The sequence below is a fragment of the Musa acuminata genome, chromosome BXJ2-11, assembly GCF_036884655.1.
Source record: "Musa acuminata AAA Group cultivar baxijiao chromosome BXJ2-11, Cavendish_Baxijiao_AAA, whole genome shotgun sequence".
Classification (NCBI taxonomy): Eukaryota; Viridiplantae; Streptophyta; class Magnoliopsida; order Zingiberales; family Musaceae; genus Musa; species Musa acuminata.
In genome coordinates this window covers 27,645,001-27,664,044 of record NC_088348.1, presented here as the reverse complement: position 1 = coordinate 27,664,044, position 19,044 = coordinate 27,645,001, and the positions used below count along the sequence as shown (strand labels likewise).

Here is a 19,044-nt window from a genome sequence, read left to right as displayed (position 1 = left end):
CAATAATGTAAGGAAATAGTCTCAAAGACGCATTTACCTAAGACGACTATCATCAATCGACTGCATTAAACTCGATTAGTTGCACTAAACAGATTTTGCACTTGGGATCAATTATATAGAATTTTTACTATTTAATTATGTAAATAATCAAATAAAGAACAATCTATTATTTATTATGATATATAATAAGAGTGATTTTTTGAAGAAAAAAAAATCTCTGTTTTTCTATTGTCCCTGTTTTGAGAATTCGTTAATACTGCTCTCCTTTTTACGTAATAACTGGTTCAATTATGATGTTTTCAACATCGTTATTGTGTTGCAGTGTTCTACAAAAATATTATAATATTTTTTATGCATCAATTCATGAGAAAATAGAGGAGAAAAAAATATGACTTGTTATCAAATTATGAATATTATAGGTATTAGATGAAAATATGGGTTCTATTAAAGAATTTTGAAAATATATTTTTTTATTGGTAACTCCCTTTTTATTATTTACAATCATATATTTATTTTTAAATATTTCTAAAATACCTCCTCTATAAAATGGGCGTAAATTGCCTCTTACTCTTACTTTTCCTCTTCCTTGATTCGATTGGTAGTGATTTGAGCTAGAGGGAGCATACAACCTCTCACGATGATTTGGGTAATCGTAGAAGTTTGATTTATCTTAATGCTCCTATCATGTTAGAAGCTTATTTAAAAAGAACCATAGAGGAGAAGAGTATGTCGCTAGCATGATAAAGATTTATAGTATTCATATACAAGAAGGCGAGGGAACTATAAATATAGACACTAAAAATAGCTTCAATGCCATTAGTATCGAGCCAATAGGCAACGAGTGACGAACTAATTAGCATTCATTAATAACGAGCGAATAAAATAAGAGATTACGAAGAAAAAAAGGAAAAACATAAGATCGATGATAAAAGAGTTATAAATAGAAAAGAATATTTTATAATTTTTAAAAATCAATAGCAAGGAAATTAAAATGATAAAAATAGGTTGTGAATAGCATGCTTCGTTCTCAAAACGTGTGTAAGGAGAGTTTTTCCTATAATTCATCAAATTATAATAATTTGAAAAAAAATATTTTTTTCTATAATTAATTAGAATATGTCTATCAATGTGTTGGAGGATTGAAACGAGGGTGGTTGTTGAATACACGACTCCAATTTATGAATCGGGAACCATTCGTGGCCTAACTTATGGCGGGGGAATGCCGGAGAAGATTCGTGTCCCAACTGACCGCGGCGGGCTCATGATGAACTGGAAAGAGGATCTCAGCCGTCGATAACGTTCACCTGCTCGTCTCGCGCTCCGCTTCCCTACGTCGCCCCTATTTATTCACGCCTCGACCCCCCCTTCTCCATTTTCTTCTCCCTCTTCGATCGTCTTGATCTTTGGGGTTCCGGAAACCCTAGGGGAGGCGAAGGGACTCGGAGCCCGTAATCTGCCCGTTCTACCGTGAAATCTCTTCGGAAACTGTCAGGAAGACCACAGCCGTCGGCGTTGCGCCCTCTTCAGCCTCAGCCATGAATCCGGAGTAGTAAGTGTTATGATCATAACTCTGATCTCTACGTTGATGCTAATGATTGAATCGCTTTGGATTTGATCGCAAGCTTGTTATTGGGTCGGTTATGGATCCAGCGGTTAGGGTCTGTGAGTTGAGAATCCGATGACGGAGCTTCTGATGGATCCGGAATTCTCAGTTGTCTAGTTAGGATTTCGTGATCCTAGCCTTCGATCATGAATTCGCGCTTTAGATCGGCCATGTTGACCTGCAGTATATAATCGGATCTGGCGGGTGTGGTTCGGGATCTGTTGATTTTGATGGGTGTAGATCCCAGTCTAGGGGTTGATCCTTGACCCCGCTTGATTTCGTTCGCCCAAGTTGTAGTAATAAGCTTGATTGATTGACCTATTTAATGATTGTCGCAAAATGTATCTGAAGTTGTATGTCGAACTTGAAGGTTATCGATTTATTTTGGTCCTCATGGGTTACGCAACATTTTAGTTATCAATCATCATTGCCTTTGTTTCGTTCTATAGATGTTTCAGGGAGTTGGTGTGGTTGCTTCGTTGAGAAGTGAAATATGTTGAGTCAAGTGTGAGCAGGTGGTTCTGATTAGGAAGGGCCTATGATGAACTTGACTGTCAAGGCAGTTATATTATTTATAATTGCTTTGTATTTGCTTTGGTATGTGAGCCTGATAAGGAAGCGTGATGACCTGATGAAGTTTTGCCTTTATATTTTGACAGTCGTTTGGCTTTCTCCGTACGATGGTACCAGTTGTGTTCTTGCAAAGATGATATGTTTAGTCAACTGATTTGCAAATTAAATTTTCCATTGCAAATAAGTTATATGTGATTTAGCTAAATAGGGCCACCGAGGACATCTTTTTGTACGAAGCTAACTTTTTGGCATGTTTTTTGCAGTGACTATCTATTCAAACTTTTGCTTATTGGGGATTCGGGTGTTGGAAAATCATGCCTCCTCTTAAGATTTGCAGTAAGGAGCAAGCATGTGTTTTGTTTAATATTATCTCTTGCATATTAGAAAGTTCTGAACTTGGATCTCATGGTTCAATTGCATGGTTTTGCAACCAGTTCTTTCCCATGAGATATACAAGAGTAGTCTTCATTTGTTTTAGCCGTTACAAAGCAGTTGCAAGATAACATTTTGTTAATAGTTTTAGTCCAATGACACTTTGAACGTCCAATACTGATGGTATTCTGTATCTACACATGAGATATCATCCCGAAGTAACCATGAAGTCTTTTGGTTCTATATAGGAGTTTTGGTATCTCGGAATAAGTCTTTTAACTTGAATGACTTATGGATCTGATTGGTTTGGAATAAGGAAGATAACCGTGTCCATTGATTTCATTAATTTAATGTTCTCTTGATGATATGCATACAAACTGAGGCACCACTATATTTTCATTGTTAATCTGAAGATTACCTACCGGCTGTTAACTTTATTTGTTGTGTAGTTCTGAACAAAAGTTGATTATCAGTTTATTGCTTTGGCATAGGAATAAGCACCTACGCTGGGCCACTCACCAAAAAATATTATAATCTTGAGAAGTAGCAGGTTTCATGCTTATGCTGAGGTGCAAAATATGCAAAGGCAGTAGCTCTTGACTGCACAAGGTGATTTCATTTGTTCAGAAATTATGGCATGACCTATTTTAACATTTCTTTGTAGGATGATTCTTACCTGGAAAGTTACATTAGCACCATTGGAGTTGATTTTGTAAGTAAGCTCTATCTTATTTATACAGAGTCAACAAAACGCTTTGACTAAATCATCTGAACAATGGTATCATTTCTTTCTCTAGAAAATTCGGACTGTCGAGCAGGATGGGAAGACCATTAAGCTTCAAATCGTGAGTTTATTCACCATGATGCTTTTATTGTGTATTCGTTATGATATTGTATATCTGGTGTATCATAGATCTCTGGCAAACCAATACATCATATTTTCTACTGTGATGTTGATTGGGTCTGTTGGTCCTGTGAAGACATGTCTTAATACGATATGTTTGTGGAGGTTCACGATACCAAGTCCCGGTTGTCATATCATTGTCGAACTGAGAATTTTTGCAAATGCATTTCATTTTTCATTTGAGATCTGCAGATGTAGACTGTCAAGACAGCTCTCTCTTGATGAATTAGTTATCTGATATAGTTATGCTTTGAGAAGTAGCAATTTTATATTTCTTCCTTGATGAACCATTTTCTTGTGGTTGCAGTGGGATACTGCTGGGCAAGAGCGTTTCAGAACAATTACAAGTAGCTACTACCGAGGTGCCCATGGTATCATTGTGAGTCTAATCAATCAATTTACGAATAAGTCAATTTGAACTTATTTATTGTTCTAATTAACAGTCAATCTGACAATCTATCTGTTCTTTGTATGTGTGAAACGTTTTGAAAGTGTCTGCTCATTCTCGAGTTGCAGGTGGTCTATGATGTGACAGACCAGGAGAGCTTCAACAACGTGAAGCAGTGGCTAAATGAGATTGATCGTTACGCGAGTGACAGTGTGAATAAGCTTTTGGTTGGGAACAAGTGTGATCTTACTGCAAACAAAGTTGTCTCTTACGAGACAGCTAAGGTAATTTAGTACTCTTACTAGCCTGCTAGCAGCTGCAGGAGAACCATGCTTTTTAATGCACCAATATTTGTATCAAAAAATATCATGCCATGAGATTATGGTTCCACCAGTGACATAAATTACATTTTTTTTTTAGCACTTGACAGGCACGAATCATTTGAGTATCCTACGCTGACCACTTGTGTGATTCATTATGGTATACTACTGACAAATACTTGGGTTACTCTTTTTTTTTTTCTTACTCCTGTGATCATATAGGCTTTTGCTGATGAAATCGGTATCCCTTTTATGGAAGCTAGTGCAAAAAATGCAACTAATGTTGAGCAAGCATTTATGGCCATGACCGGTGCCATAAAGAACAGGTGTCTCAACTTTTCATCAACTGTCATTTATTTTTGCGTAGTTTTGGATGGTGGCCCATAGTAATTAAGACTCGTGGATGCAGGATGGCCAGCCAACCAGCTCTTAACAGTGCCAAGCCACCAACAGTGCAAATACGTGGACAACCTGTCAACCAAAAGAGTACATGCTGCTCGTCTTAAAGGTGTTTTGACGGTGACATATATCAACTACTTACTATTCAGATCGATTGATGCTCTCTCTCTATGGTATCTTATTTGGAATTGTCAAGCATTATTCAATTCATTTCTAGTTATCAATCTTGTTCAAGCTGGATACTCGGTAATATACTCTGTTTGGCCGTCGTCTCTTCAGCTCTTGCTAGTGTGGTCCGATAACCTCTTTGTATTCAGTACATCAGGTGCCGATGGCCGATGGATTAGAGTTATCCTGGCATCATCAACTTAGGTGGCTTATCGTTTTTATCCATGATTTTGATTATCATTGTTATTCATTTATTTTGAGGTATTTTAATCTCTTGAGGGACATACGTTTCACAAACTCCCTGTATCCCGCCCCTCCTTTTACATGGAGAGTTGGTTTTTTTTTTTTCTCTCCGATTTATCTGGCAATTGTCTTTTCTTGTTATTGCTTTATTTTAAAAAAAGTATCATCCTTCTATGATTTTATTTTTGTTAAATATTTTTTATTTATTTTCCAACCTTATTAGTATAATTATCTTTGCAATATTTTTTTATTCTTCGACCAATGAATCAGCGGCCCAAGACTGTCTGATTAGTCTGCCGTTGAAACTATTGTGCTATTTCTAATCCGTACAACAGGTAGATACTAAAAAATCAATGACAATAATTACATGCGAATAATAAAAGATCATGACAGAGCAGCAGTGAAAGATGGCATCACAATGGTAAAAAACTATGATGCCAACCCAAATAGGCTTTCCTTTTCTTTCGTTCTATGCACCATTCTTCTTCGATTAGAGTTGAGGAACTGCCATCCTCTCCGGGTTACACAAATTGTGACCCAAACGTCTTTGTTGTATTAATTATGTATGTTAACCTTAACTTTTATTGTTAGTTATTCTTAGTATTTTGATCCATATTTTTTAGAAAATTATATTGACATTCTTATTCGTCGATTTTACTAACAAAAATAAAAATTAAAAGATATAAAAGATAATTTTAACATTCGTTCATGATAGTGGATGATATCGATGGTGGCAAATGGTGACGCTACTGGGGGGTCGCAGATGACTATTGTAGTTGAAGAGAGTGGTAACGAAAGGTGAGTCATTGTGCATCTGCATTGATGTCGATGCAATTATTTAGTGATCCTTTTGCTCCTCTAGATCTGTATTAGCATCGACACAATTGTTAAGCAACAAAAGGATTACTCAGCATCTCCATCAACGTTGACGTAGATACATATGCTGAATGATGAAAAGGCCATTGATGTAGATGACACCACCCGGTAACTGCATGAATGCTGACATAGGTACAGAATGGTTCTCACCTCTTGCATCATTCTTCTCATCCACAAATGCCGACACAGATATAGAACGGTTCTCACCTCTTATGTCGTTTTCCTCGTCCACAACAACCATTCATAACCTCTAGTGGTACCATCATCCGTCACTACCAACACTATACACCACTGTCAATTGAAACGTTAAAATTATTTTTTTATTTATTTATATTTTCGTTAATAAAACCAATAATATTACTACGATCCAATGAAAGAGCAATTATGAAGAAATAGAAAATACCAACTTTAATATTGCGTGTGAAACATTCTAGCAGTTGATGCATTATTATCGAAGTGATGGATTTAATGGCCGGATCCATATTTGAACGTTTACTACCTAATTTAATATAATAAAGATTAGAAAAAAAAAATTAATGCATTAGATATGCCATAATCAACCAAACCTCATGCAATTGGCACATTATTAACATGAAACCTTAAGAACCAAGGACAAGATAAAACATAAAAACATGGGTAACATCTTGCATCATATTAGAAATGAGCCATTGCTCCAAATTTATCCTATAAGACAAGGCAACAATAGTCATCAAATTAATCACTTCTGTTAGCACATGTTCAATTTCATGCTTAAAAACAATGATTACCATTCTAACGCTGTATTTTCTTAGATTTAGCGAAATGAAAATTAATAATCCATTCATGTAAAACCAAGATAATAGTTTTGGATCATTCTGGAAACGAGATCTTCCCAACTTAGCATAAAGATTATACTGGATTGAAAATCAAGTGTACCGCTTAGCCCAAAAAGTGCATTCATTCATTTTGAACAAAGTCAACTCACATGAGTTTTTTCTCAAGGAAAATTGACAAGAAACTAATATGACTATGAGAGACGCATAACTCAAATGCCTGCATTAATTTCATATATGTGACCAAAATATTTACAAAGAATTCTCAACTTTAAAGGTTGACGACAGAATATATGATAAACAAGATCAAAATCGATGACTAAAAGTTGCTCTGCTCCTCTCCTCGTTTTTGCATTGAGTCGATGGTGGCCCTCGCGCCCACCATTCCACGGGTCAGCCCTCCCTTGAGTCCGATCTCCAAATCGACTTCAAGTGTGTCTTCATTTGGGTTGCTTTGGGTCGCTCCCCCACTTGATCTCGTAATGCATCTACCAATGCATTCTCTCGAGCGAGATCATGCGACAACTCCTCGCCGCTTGCTCAGTTCATTGAGCTTCGTGGAGTTGTTGTTTGTCGAGGTACTCCTCAACATGTGAGGTCCCTCCCATATGATTCTCCCTCTGGAGAGCCAAGACTTATCCCTCCTAGATAACTGTCCCGTTGGAGCAACATCTCTCTTCATTTCAGAGACCACCATCCCCTTGAACTACTCCGATCTGCTAAACAAACTGTGCATTGTTCTGCCTCCTGTAAACGCACTTGCTAGATTGTGACTCCACGTCAATACAGCCCCCGCTGCACCACTCAAGGCCTAGCAACATGCTGAACTCGTTGCACACTTCATCCTCCTACGGACGTATCCTTCACATGCCAAAGAGAAAGTTTCAATGCTCCATGGCGTTGAGTTTCGGTCGTCTTGGGATGGTCGCGAACATTGCATCGTTCGCATACAAGCCCATGCATGAGTACCGAATTCTTTGAGTTAGCAATTCCCCTCACCTTTGTGAGCTTTGCATAACTCTTTCGATCGCTGAGCAACTCATTCCACCTTGCATGGTCTCATCCTTTACCAAGCGCCTCGCTTACCTTGAGCACCATCAAGTATAGTTGTCAACGTTGAGCCGTAGCTCAAACCCAACCATCTCAACCTTTGTGCGCTCCGCATTCTTTCAAGCTTGCCTGTTCTCGCGGTGCTTCTTGCATGAAGGGTTGGCCATTCCTCTGAATGCCAATGTCAGATGCTCGCTCCTCCGAGCGACTCCTTTTTCCTACATCTTCATGCCCGTTTTCCCCCAAACAGTCGCGCGTATGTTGACTGCCCTCAACGTAGCCCCGCTAGGTCCCCCACGTTTGCATGCTAAGTGTTTCTATGAGTGCTTGTCTCGCTCTGATACCATCCGTGGCACGACTTAAGCAAAGTCAGCTAAGTTCGTGACAGAATGCATCCATATGTTGGTATCAGAAGAAACATGCTTTTCTAAATGAGGTTTGTGAAAAAATATATGATAAACGAGATCAAAATATTTACCTAAGTTGCTCCGCTCCTCGTTTTTGCATTGAGTCGATGGTGGCTCTCGCGCCCACTATTCCACGGATCAGCCCTTCCTTGAGTCCGATCTCCAGAATATATGATAAACGAGATCAAAATCGATGACTAAAAGTCAAAGATAGAGAGCTAAAGGAAGAACGGTCCAAAATGATCCACTTTTCACAGAAGTAATGATTTGACTCTAACGTACCAACAATAGCCCCAAACACTATTAATAGTAATAATACTAATAATAATAATAATAATAATCATAAGTTTCAATTATTTAAAATCGATTACATGAATCTTTTATCACATATTAAAAAGCAATAGAAATATAAAATGAATGAAAAAAACAAACAAACAAACAAACTACAGCCCCGAATCAATATGGTTAATGGCTAACTCGCTATAAAACATAAGGGAGAGATCAATCGAAGTCCGATGGACGTCGAGAATATACCTCAAATATTGTTCGAACTTCCAAGTATATAATCTTTTGAAGAGAACAAAAATGATCAAAACCATGAAATACATAAAAGAAGATACAGTTTCAAAACTGAATTAGTTAACGCTAAATTTGCTTTACATAGTTCATGTACAGAACTGAATTATATAAAACAACCTTGAAGAAGAGCATCTAGATTATGAAAAAGCTCAATTTTGGGCAGAGCCTGGGCACATCACCTAGAATGACAAACTTACTAGTCAGAGGTTCTGTTCATATGCGGCTCCATGATATCTATTTTGTAGTCATGACTTTGCCTTTAATTGCTCAAGACTTTGAAGATGAGACTTCAATAGTGTGTATTCTTGACGCATCCTCTCCAATCGAGATTCTACCGTAATCATTTCTTCCTTTAGGTAGTTGAAGCGCTTCTCCAACCACTCTATGTTCTCCACATGATCGATACCAACATCTCTTACATAGTTTCCATGGGTAACCAGATTGACTTCAGGAACTCTAGTTAGAAGAAGAATGATGCTTAACTGCAAGTAACCAAAGAGTCAATTCTGCAAGATCACAAGATTTGCAGACTGGGGAACACATTCAATTGCATAATAACCAATATTATGTCATATTCCAAATAAACAAGCATTACCTAATTACATGATGGACAAAATCATTCTAAGAATATAAAAATCTCAGAAAACAGAACCACACGCCTTCAATATCAATTTCTTCCAAAGAATCTAAAATCAATGTCCCATAATACCACCCAGTTCCCAGTTCCATTGATGTTTAATCAAGAGATTCTGCAAAAGTTTTCTGAAAAAGATCTACTTAACTATTCATATGAAAAGCAACACTCAATAATTTGACCAAATGGAAGTTCACAAAGTTTCAAGGAAACAGACTGTACAACAATCTTTACTCAAAATGGTGCTTCAAGCAATCAAGGATGGCAATTGTTGATACGACCCACTAACCTGGCATGATGCTAGCAGGACAGTATTGATCTTGTATGAACTGTAAACATGTTGACACAACTAACTGAACTAAAAGAATAACTTAGTCTGCATTTTGTGATCTGTTAACCAAAATTAACTCAATTAACAAGGTCAGCACAAGGCATTTTAGCTTCCATGTCAAATTCTATACCTCTGCAGGCTTTTAACGACATAGCAAAAGATACTAATAAATGGAAAATCAAATTGCACAAGAAGATTATTAGTCCATCCCTCATAGAAAATCAAACAGCATTAATTTCTGGTGAAACATTGGAAAATAGTGTCACTAAATGACGACAAAGCATCACATAGCCAAAAAGCAGCTACCTGCCTGCAGTGCATAAAAACCATGACAGAAGGTAAAGAACTTGCCTGCATCAAGATAAAAACAATAAATGCCACGGCTAAAACCAAAGCCAACTGATTTTGCATCTTGATACATGAAATGAAGGTTGCCCACGATTCTTTAAATATAGATGTCAGCAGTGGAAATCTTTCAGACTTGTCTTTCATATGATCGTCAATCCCTGAGTTACAGTTTATAGTCTCATGGATGTTCCTTATAATATCTGTAGACTTTAATGTTGAATTTGCTATTGACCCTTCAAGCTTTGATGGATTCTCAAATTTGATGTCATTATCTTGAACAATGCATGTGTTCGGCTCAGAAATTCCTGTTATTATCACAAAAGATAATCATTAAATGGCCTAAGAATAGTCTTTTTAAATACATTTTTTGTGTTCACCACTTCAGAACACAAACCTTTCAATCGTTCCATGTTCTTTTCCTTCAATATTTCACGAGCCTAGAACATGTAAATATTCAAGATTAGCTCTTTCCTTCCATATTCTAGCATGGAAAACTTGAGATGGATTTTTCACCAATAAAAACTTACAATGTTCATCCAAGTAGCATAAACTTCTCGACACTCCTCCATAGTTGATTGTTCTATTTTCCCTAGAAAATAATACTCAAACATCAAAAGTAACAACTAATATGTTTCACTAAATTAATTACAATAGGCTAACATTAAAATCCCTCAGTTCAGTCAACGACCACATTAATCTGAAATTGCATAACTGAAAATTAATTTATTAAGACAACAATTCAATGCTTAAAACTTCAAACAATAAATAAAAGAGGCAATTAATCCATATAATGACACACAAAAAGCTACAAATCTGTCATCAACAAATTTCAGGTTCAATCATTACCAGAAATAAGCACATTAGAGCCAAGAAATGGAAAAGGAGAACATGGTGGTAACAAGCAGCAGGTATGTGTCTACAAGAAATGGAATAGAAAAACATAGTGGAACGGAAGCAGATGTCATGTATATGAAGATGAGCATCAGTAGCTGCAAAATTATAAATTCCATAAGGTCAGAGAATTGAGATGCCTTGATATCTATAACTAGAACAACCAATAAGGCTGCACCTCAAATGCGAGAGGATTATATGTTCGATTCATGCAATATGGCCAGCCTTAAAATTCCAAGACTACCCCCTCCAACGCAAGTTTCAGAAAGGATTTCTATGCATGATAAAACACCATTCTATAAGAATTAAAAGGATGATGTTGCAAAGATATATACTGGTCGCACAAGCTCTTTGGCACATTTCAGTCCGCTTGATGATGAGGTAAGTTATTCTGATGTGAAATTAACAACTATCCAATACAATGATAATAATGCTCATATTTAACTTTAAGCTATTGTTCTATATCAACTATATCCTTTATAAAAAAAATGAACCAGCAAACAAACCCATGATATCTGAATGTGGTCCAACAGAATAGAGCTTCTCAACGACAAAAAAATAGAAATACTTTTTCAATCATACCCTTGAAAATTGTCTTTTTTAAAAATGCAACATTAGAATATACTTTCACGGTGCAGCTATTTTCTTCATTATTATCTTGGACCACATCCCAGAATCCCTGTACACACAAGATAAATACATATTAATTGGTACTGGTTTAAAATAAAAACAATGCCACGTGAAGAGATAGAATTAGACATTCAGCTATCAGCTGCCACTTCCTGTATGACCTTCAAAAGTATTATTTTAATATGAGAAAAAAATCAACAAGAAAGAATGTCACAGGGCAACAGAACTCTGATATCAAAGGCAGGAAAACAGAAGAAATGCTAATGATTTACTTAAATCTACCAGCCTGCAGGCTGGATTGTATCCCAGTAATCAATCACTAATATGTTCCTATACTTGGGCAGAGTGATACAAGTGAGTGCTAAAAGAATGAGCCAACTGCAGCTATACTCCTGATTAAAAGAATGCAAAAGACCAAAAACAATCCTCACTCTTTCATTTGACACAGTTTTTAGATTAGATTTCAGTTTATCGTACATCAGTTCAGTTGATAACGTGTCAAAGCGATGATTGTACAAGAGATGAAAATCCAGTACATATAACAGTAAATATGATTTGGCAAAGTTACTAACGTGTCACTCAAGCGTGCGCTGGCATCTGCATAATCATGTAAGTAATAGTAGCCTAGGAAATGTTATATGAACAGAGGGTACGAACCGATATCCATATAATGCAGACACCAACTGTGTGTCCAACCTGTTTCCTCCATTCCTCAAGCCATTTCATCAGTTCCTCTCCTTTTACAACCCATTTTGGAAACCTTAGTAAGCTTGTTCGATTTTCCTCTCATAGTTTTAGCCATTTTAAATAATACTAAAGCAAAGTTTTAAATGCAGTACTGGTACCCAAGCAGGAATCTCATCAAACTGGAACATATTGATCAGTATGTAAAAAATACCTCAATAGACAAATAAAGATAAATTGTATTGGTATGTTGGTACTGACTAGCAGGATTGGCAGACTAGTATACTAGTACCAGGCCAATACAAATAAGTCAGTGGTGATCAGTAGTGTGATTTTTGAACTCATGTTCTATAGAAGGAAATTACTGCCATTTTGTAGTACTGAGGCATGTATGTATGCAGACACATTTCTAACATAGCAGGTCTCCTAACAATCCAGCATAGAATGGCTTGAAATACCAATTAACATGACAATCCTCAATGGATTCAACACTTCTTTTCAAACAAGCTAGCAACATTTAGACCCAAAGTGTTGGCTAAAACATAAACAGTAACATCAGCAATTTTGAGATTTCAAAAATTATAGTAGTTTCAGTATCAATCTCTAGATTAAACCATAGGTATCTCATTCCATTCTCGATATGGCCAGGTATATTGTAACAATTTCTAAGTGAAAAATATTTTTTGCAACATATACCTTAAAAGAAATAATTTAGCTACACATATCTAAAACCATATTTATTTGCACCAGTGCCCTTGTTGATAAATGTTACAACTTGTAACAATTTGTTACTCTAATAATATAGATATCTGTCTGTACTACTATCCAAATAAATTTACCTGAGGAGAAGATGGGAGATGACAAGTAGGGAAAATTGCATTGTCTCCAAAGTTTAGCTCATGTAGTAGATGAATAAATCAACAAAATGAAGGATAAAAAGATCCATCAGTTTTGCTTTATGGCAACCTTTATTATTGAGGGTTTTTGACTTGAACCAAGCAGCTAAAAGGTCAAAAAGTGAATGTAGATACTACATATATCTTAAAAAGCACCTCAGATTCCAAGGTTGATCGTACTCCAGTGACATTCTGCTTTGACATTTGAAACTTTTGGACCAAAGAAACACTTATACATAAAGGTATAACATGTCAAAGGCTAACAGTTATATGTTTCCTCCCTCAATAAATCTTTTATGCTCCAAGGAAATGTGTTTCTCCGCATGGAGTTGTAACTTAAACAAATTAATTTCATAAACTGAGGATACAATTTAGAATGAGAACTAATAAGGATATGGGGTTCATTTTATTTACCTTAAGTATTTCTATGTTGTTTTTTTGTGCTTGCTAGCAGATTTATCGTATAAGAAATAAAAAAGAATGTAAAATTTGTCTGACTCCAAGATAATACACAGGATAAAAACTATAATCAACTTATTACTTCTATAGCAGTTCATATCTTTTCAGAATTTCTAGTTTTAAGCATCCAAACCCTTACCTGGAACTATCGACATCAATAGTTAAAAGGGCAGAACCACAATAGAAATAGACATTGATCCTTTGGGTTAAAATATGGTAATCAAACTCATGGTTTCAAATACTGGTCAGTTCAGCAGGTACTGACAGGTACTTACAAGGCCAACTAAGGACAACACCAGGTGGTATGATTTTGTACCAGTCTGTCATGAAGCAATGCAGTCAAGGTGTTCAATGTGTGTCTATGATGCTTTTTGGATCTTGTTTCCCATTGTTCTTCAGTGTTTTTGAGTGTTTTTGCATGTATGGGACAGAAAGTACTACCGTCAGCCCCATTTTGATTTGTTGTCTGTGTTTTCATTTTCTATTTTTGTCTTGTACAACTCAAAAATGTTTCCGACTGTTTGGCCATATAGGGTAAAATTGCGAAAACAACCCCGTTTTCACGTGCCATGGGTTAATTTCTGATTGACAACCTTGTGGTGCAAAACATCAATTGTCTCAACATCTCAGGGCACCGGGCAGAATGGGGCCTTGGTTATATGTTTAAGGGGTGGTGCAATGTTTTTAGTGTGCTCTCTTTCTATTTAATGAAAGTGCTCGATGAACATTAGGCTGTCTTCGAGCCCCCTTTATGTGCAATCGTTTAGCCCGTTTTTGACATCCTTTGGTGCCAAATAAAAGTTGTTTGCTTTGTGTTGTTTATGATCTCAGTTATCTTATCCTTTTTGTGCACGATAGTAACATCTCGGTTATCTCTCACACATTCATATTTCTAACCTTTTCTTCTTTGTGTAGGTCCTTTGTGGATTGCACGAAATTAAGGTCTAGGCTAACCCTTGTGAACTAAGGAAGGTTGGGTGCTGCACGCCTTAAGCAATCCCAACTAAGGAAGGTTGGTACTCATTTTTTATTATTCTTGCCAACAGTACTGTGCAATATATGCAGGCATACAGTCTGGTATATACCAGTACCGTATTCTGACAATATGTAGGTGCCATTGTTTAAAACCATGGTCAATTTATACATTAAGAAAACTAAGTTAGCAGAAACATATAGGTAGGTACTGCTGCTTATGGTCCTCAAACCCAACTAACCTATCTCTATGACTGCTTGGTCTTGAAAGCATAAACAAAGCAAATGCATGATTGACATCACTTGTTTGCTGAAAACAAAAAGCAATTTTTTCAAAAGTCACAAGTATCGAAATGATGAGCTATTGACATCACCTCAACCTCAAAGTAATCACCATACGGCACATCTTGAATATTCTGTGATGTTTGGATCACCAAATGGCTGTTGCAAAAACAAAAGATCACCAGTTCAAGAAAACCTATAAAGCACAATTTTCTTAAAGAAAGCTTAAGGAGGAAGTTAGGATTAGCATATTAATAACATGGACTATAACTGTAATCAGCATAGTTACACTACTTACAAAATTGCACGACTAGGGCAGCTAGCTTTTCATGGTAAAGTAAATTATTATAATACAATTAAAATGTTACACTTTTTCTTTGATACTTTTCATGCTTCTTAGTCACCTAATCTCTCACCTACATATAAAATTAGACCAAAGAACATCAAAAATAAAACCTGCAAAGTTGCATCTAGAATTCATCAGTTTCAATTAAATAAAAGAAAAACCATAGTGGGCCTGATGTTGACTACCTGCAACAAAGATTATTAGACAAAGCCCCAAAAACGTATATAGCTTTATCCTTTCAGACTGGTTTTAACTAAAGTCACATAGTTTTGCACTCAATTATAAATATCAAATACTAAACTACCATAACATGTGCACATCACTCATGTCAAGAGTCCAAGTTATAGAAAAAGGAAGAAAAGGTGTGATGCAAAATTCATTTTGTGTTAATTTAATTTTTAGATTATTTTATTAATTTGACATTTTTTTTAAACATAATAAATTACCACATGGTAACATTTATGAGTCTGTACACTCTGCCAAGATTGTCCAAAAAGAGGCAAAAAAAAAAAATCAAAATGGAAGAAAAAATAAAAAAATGTGCTTGTCTGAAGATTCACCAAGAAAGGAAATCGGTTCCAATCAAAAAGCAAACAAGAAATAATGATATTACTCAAAGGAAGTCGGTTCCAGTCAAGAATCATGTACATAACGAATATTTTCTTCCAAATAAATCTGGAAGTAACATTCCTCATAGAAATAAAATGAGTGATTGATTGACCTTGTTTTAATAAATAGGATTTTCTTGAGTGTTCCATTTCCATTTTAACTTTTCTATTTTCTTCTTGTACTTAAGGGGTTTATTTAAGAATGATACAATTAAAGTTTATATTAATAAAAAGAGATTCTTCCTCCCATGGGGTAAGTTTGTTATCCACATGTGAGATGGGAGACATGGGTCTGTCATCTCTATAATTGATTACTAAAGCCAGAATGAATATGATATTAATCAATATTTTCTTCTTCCCACATTCTAGTCTTAGTTAAAATTCTACTTTTCCATGAAATTATATTTAATAAAGAGATTTTGCATCCTTGTTCTGGTTTCTTGACCCAACTAAATACTTAAATCTCCTTTGAAACTATGCAACAGTCTCCAACCAGAATGAAGGCCTCACACTTCACATCTCCTACTGCATGATAGATTCACAACATCATCAGCATAACTTTCTTTTATTAATTTTAGTTTCAACCATCATTCTCTTTATTGTTTGCAACTATAACCCCTTCAAACAAACTGCAAGGGAAAAACTTATTTTTTCTTAAACGGCATTACTTTCTATCTTGGGTAGATTTTCAATAAAGCATATATTCTATGTGTTCCTCCATTTTGGTTTCACTTCCTTTTTCTTAGACAATTTTGGCATGTAGTGTACAGAGATATAAAATGTTTTCATTGAGGCAACTTATTACATTTTCAAAAAAACAAAACTAATAGATTACTACAAAGATTAAAATAAAACAAAGGAATGAAATTCATCAGCATAATTCAATGGTTTCAGCAATAAATTCTAACATATGACCAAGTTGCAATACAAAACATAGCATAGTGCAACATGGCCACCAGCATATTTGCAGACCAATTCCTCAATCTTAAAATTGATATTAAACTGTGCTCTACAGCAGATATCACAAGCAACAAAATCACAAGCAACAAAAAAATGCTTGTGCCTTAAAAATTGATATTAACATCTATTACAATAATTAGAAAACAGATGCAAAAGAAAAGAGTATGTGCTACCTGTTTCTGTACACACGAAATTTCTGGACCTCCTGACAATGTCCAAATTTAGCACCTTAAAGACAACTAAAAGGAATTATGACAGATTATTTAAAGGCAGATGTAAACAAAATGCACAGAACAGCCCTATACGTATGCTCATGTGAAAGAGGAACTGTTGCACTATACCAAGATATACTTTGATGGGATGTAGAAATGAAACGTTACGGGTGTGTCCAAACTGTTCATGCCTATGCCAGGAAGTGCAATGGAAATCTGATGCACAAAAATATGAAATAACTATATGATTAACTACAACCTCTAATATGAAACAGAGCAACAAAATAGAAGATCTGTCAATAAAATAAATTTACCCTTGTCACCACATCTTGTGTGAAAATCTTTCAAAAAGTCAGCAGCACGATCACAAACAAATAGACCAAAGAAATCCTCCACAAGGAGCTATATCCATAAACTTGGTAAGTCAATAAAAGAAATCCACTGAAGCATGAACAAACTAGGGTGTTGATGCAATTGATTCCTTCATTACCGGAAAATTGGACTCAGCAAGCATTACAAAATGTTCAGGCACTGCAGTGCAGAACAAGCAAAATTTAAAGGGTGAAAGCAAAGGAAGATGAATATGCAGAAGAAATATAACAGAATCATGCTTTCAGAAACTCAAAGCCACAGGACATTCATTCCTTCAAAAGGCAACTATTACGTGAAGTAAAACCTTAAGGTGTTAATATATAATGAATAAGTAACCTTTAGGAGCATCAATGTCCTCGATGGTCCATGTAAAAGGATTTTGAGATGATGGCTGGTTAGCATTTCCTTCATCCTTATTCTCCTGGACTTCTAAAAGCTTTATGGAGATATCGCTGTCAACTTTACCATTAGGCAAAGATTTAGATTCTTGAAGAACAATGGTATCCTTAGTTCTGGCAAAAAAAAAAAGTATTAAATAACTGTATGGAAGATACTAGACAAACTCAGTTAATATTCACAATCATTACCTGTTTAAAAATGATGAGTCATCTGCCGATGCTTTACATCCATTCAATTTCTCAAAGATAAAGGAATAGTTTTGACTGCTGGCCTCCAATCTTGAATCCTGAGTGGAACAGAAAATAATGCATAGTTGATTCACAAATTAAAGAATTTATTAATACATAAGATTTCTGTAATGACATTTATCTGTAGAAAAGCTTTCAAGGACTTATACAATAAAACTAAATAATCATGGTACAAAAAGAACTTGCAACTATAATTAGAGGAAATCAGTCATATATTTAATCTCGGGTTCTGCATTTAACCTAAGATGCAACTGTTTGAAAGTGATGAAAGTGAAATTAACTATGGTTGTAATTATTGTTTGACGCACCTGTAACAATACAAAACGGAGGGTAAGTACTACTCCGCCAGTTGACCGGCACACAAACCAACCTGTTTCAAGCAGTACACAATGGTTGGTGCAGGTAATGTATCAGCCAATATAGTCAAAACTCATGCTGTATTGACCGATACAGGTTGGTATCAGTCAGAATTTGACCGATACTGATCCAAATTGGGTCAAGTTTGACCCCAACAATCAAATTAACCGTTGGGCTCTTTTGGGGCTTTAAATCCTCCTCCCTCACTCATTCTCACTCACTTTCATTTGCTATTTCATTCTCACTCTTTATCGCACTATCAATTGTGATTGTTCATAATCAACAATAAACGATAATCAAGCTATTGAATTGGATAAAAAATAAATTCTTATCTATTTATGCCTCATATACACTCTATTCTTATTTAAAAACAAAAATTACCATTAAATTAGGATAAGAAAACCCTAAAAAAAGAGTTTTCTATGAATCTCTGACCATTTTGCAGTCTTCTTTCCAAAAATCGATATGTATTGGCATACAAGCATATGGTACACTAGTACCAACCAGTGCATACTAGTCTTGAACTGCTATGTCCTACCGGTACATACTGTTCTCGAACCAATGGTACCAACGCGTACCAAAGGTATGGAAGTTGTAATCTCAACTTCCATCAAATGGAAAAGTATGATTTTTTATAGTTATTACTTATTACAAAAATCCAAGAACTGGCATGATGTGAAAGTGTCTTGAACCACAACTCTTGTGATATGCAACACAATTA

General features: G+C 35.7%; 2 protein-coding genes across 9 annotated transcripts in view; one reads left to right on the top strand and one right to left on the bottom strand.

Annotated features, from left to right (window-relative positions):
* Nucleotides 1-1,298: 1,298 nt before the first annotated feature.
* Nucleotides 1,299-4,837, top strand: LOC135626583 (GTP-binding protein YPTM2-like). The gene is made up of 8 exons (XM_065131999.1): nt 1,299-1,549; nt 2,440-2,512; nt 3,213-3,260; nt 3,346-3,393; nt 3,760-3,831; nt 3,969-4,124; nt 4,383-4,486; nt 4,570-4,837. Exons 1-8 carry the CDS (start codon nt 1,536-1,538, stop codon nt 4,664-4,666), a joined length of 612 nt encoding a protein of 203 aa, XP_064988071.1. The 5' UTR covers nt 1,299-1,535; the 3' UTR covers nt 4,667-4,837.
* Nucleotides 4,838-8,701: 3,864 nt separating this feature from the next.
* LOC135626762 (protein VASCULAR ASSOCIATED DEATH 1, chloroplastic-like) overlaps nt 8,702-19,044 on the bottom strand; it is a 16,577-nt gene continuing 6,234 nt past the window's right edge. For all 8 annotated transcript variants that reach the window (XM_065132352.1, XM_065132353.1, XM_065132356.1 and 5 more), the window contains 12 exons: nt 17,907-18,004; nt 17,656-17,831; nt 17,438-17,478; nt 17,262-17,349; nt 17,077-17,163; nt 16,909-16,963; nt 14,914-14,980; nt 11,481-11,577; nt 10,535-10,596; nt 10,402-10,444; nt 10,011-10,312; nt 8,702-9,176 (listed from right to left, as the gene is read on the bottom strand). In XM_065132352.1, the coding sequence (XP_064988424.1) occupies nt 8,940-9,176; nt 10,011-10,312; nt 10,402-10,444; nt 10,535-10,596; nt 11,481-11,577; nt 14,914-14,980; nt 16,909-16,963; nt 17,077-17,163; nt 17,262-17,349; nt 17,438-17,478; nt 17,656-17,831; nt 17,907-18,004 (1,353 nt within the window). In that variant the 3' untranslated portion in view covers nt 8,702-8,939. The remainder of the gene's footprint in view (nt 9,177-10,010; nt 10,313-10,401; nt 10,445-10,534; nt 10,597-11,480; nt 11,578-14,913; nt 14,981-16,908; nt 16,964-17,076; nt 17,164-17,261; nt 17,350-17,437; nt 17,479-17,655; nt 17,832-17,906; nt 18,005-19,044) is intronic.